General features: G+C 69.7%; 1 protein-coding gene across 1 annotated transcript; it reads left to right on the top strand.

The window, feature by feature from the left end:
- Positions 1–744: 744 nt before the first annotated feature.
- EMIHUDRAFT_256130 (hypothetical protein) lies at positions 745–1431 on the top strand (the record flags this gene model as incomplete). Its single annotated transcript, XM_005768956.1, has 3 exons — positions 745–848; positions 957–1328; positions 1413–1431. Coding segments are annotated over 3 exons (495 nt in total), but the record flags the coding sequence as incomplete, so codon positions are not given.
- Positions 1432–1735: the final 304 nt, after the last annotated feature.

Below are 1735 nucleotides of genomic sequence, written 5' to 3'. Positions count from 1 at the left end.
CTCCTCGAGGCTGGCGCGGCGGTCGGCCAAGCCACGGACAATGCCGTTACACCGCTGTACATGGCGTGCCAGAAGGGCCACCTCGACGTCGCCCGGCTGCTCCTCGAGGCTGGCGCGGCGGTAAGCCAAGCCCGCAACGACGGCGCCACGCCGCTGTACATCGCGTGTGAACTCGGCCGCCTTGAGTGCGCCCAGCTGCTGCGCGACGCTGGCGCTGGCATCAACCAAGCGATGAACGGCGGCGCCACGCCGCTGTTCATAGCGAGCCAGGAAGGCCAGCTCGAGTGCGTTCGGCTGCTTCTCGAGGCTGGCGCAGCGATCGACCAGGCCGATGAGCAAGGCGCCACGCCGCTGTTCGCTGCGTGCCAGGACGGCCACCTCGAGGTCGCCAAGCTCCTCTCCTCCTACGGCGCCTCCCGCGCCGCTACGCCCTTCGGCACGCCCGAGGAGGTTGCAACCGAAGAAGGCCACGCCGACCTCGCCGCCTGGCTGGTCGCCAGCCGCGGCTGGGCGCCGCTCGCGCACCTTGAGACCCTCACCGCCGCCCGCGCCACCTCCCTCCTGCGCAGCGGCGCAAGCTTGCACGAGGGCGAGCCGACGCCGCTGCGGCGCGCCGCGGGCGGCGAGGGCGAGGCGGCGGCGCTGATCCGGCGGGCGGCGGCGCCGTGGTCGCCGGCAAGCCACTCGCTCTTCCCCGCGGCGGCCCGTGCGCGGGCGGCGCTCCTCGTCCTCTCGATCTACGAGATCCACGAGCGGTACCACCTCGACTCGGCAGGAGCCACGAACGGCATCGCGGCGCTCGACTTTGGCCACTGCGTCTTGGGCTTCGCCATCGCGCGCGAGACGCAGTAGGGGCCTTTTGTAAGAAAGAAAGAAAGAAAACGCACACCCCACTGGAAAATACGCGACGTTTTCTTCTCTGGCGGCATGAGCGGCGCGCCAAGGCGATGATGGAGGACGGTGGCTCGGCGGCGCGACCGCGCGCTCTTCGACTTTCTCGAGGCGTCGCTCCGCCACCGCTCCGACATGGTCATCTACGAAGCGGCCACCGCCATCTGCTCGCTCACGTCGGTGGCGCAGCGCGAGCTGTCGCCGTCGATCACCGTGCTGCAGCTCTTCCTCTGCTCGCCAAAGCCGGCGTGCCGCTTCTCCGCCGTGCGCACGCTCAACAAGATCGCGATGGCGCACCCGATGGCGGTGACCCCCTGCAACATGGACATGGAGGGCCTCATCAAAGACTCGAACCGCTCCATCGCCACGCTCGCCATCACCACGCTGCTCAAGACGGGCTCCGAGTCGGGCGTCGAGCGGCTGATGAAGCAAATCACGTCCCCTTCATGTCCGAGATCGCGGACGACTTCAAGATCGTCGTCGTCGACGCGATCCGCGCGATGTGCCTCAAGTTCCCGCAGAAGCACCGGCTGCTCATGACCTTCCTCGCAAACGTGCTGCGCGAGGAGGGCGGCTTCCAGTACAAAAAGGCCTCCCCGCCACCGCGCCCGACCCCCGACCCCCGCCACCGCCCGGGCGAGAGGGCGCGCGGGGAGGCGCGCCGCGCACCACCCGTCTCGACTCGCCACCCCCTCCCTCGCCGCCAACGGACGGACGCGCCCGCACCTGGAGGGACCGCCGAAGGAGCGCGACGTTCGACCCCCCCCCCCACTTGAGGTCGTGGGCTCTCCACCTCATAACATGCCTCCGGGATCGGTCGTGTGCGTGCCCATCGCCTGCCGCT

Source organism: Emiliania huxleyi, assembly GCF_000372725.1.
Source record: "Emiliania huxleyi CCMP1516 unplaced genomic scaffold EMIHUscaffold_4381, whole genome shotgun sequence".
Lineage (NCBI taxonomy): Eukaryota > Haptophyta > Isochrysidales > Noelaerhabdaceae > Emiliania > Emiliania huxleyi.
Note: the sequence above shows the minus strand (reverse complement) of the source record. Positions and strands in the feature narration are given on the sequence as shown.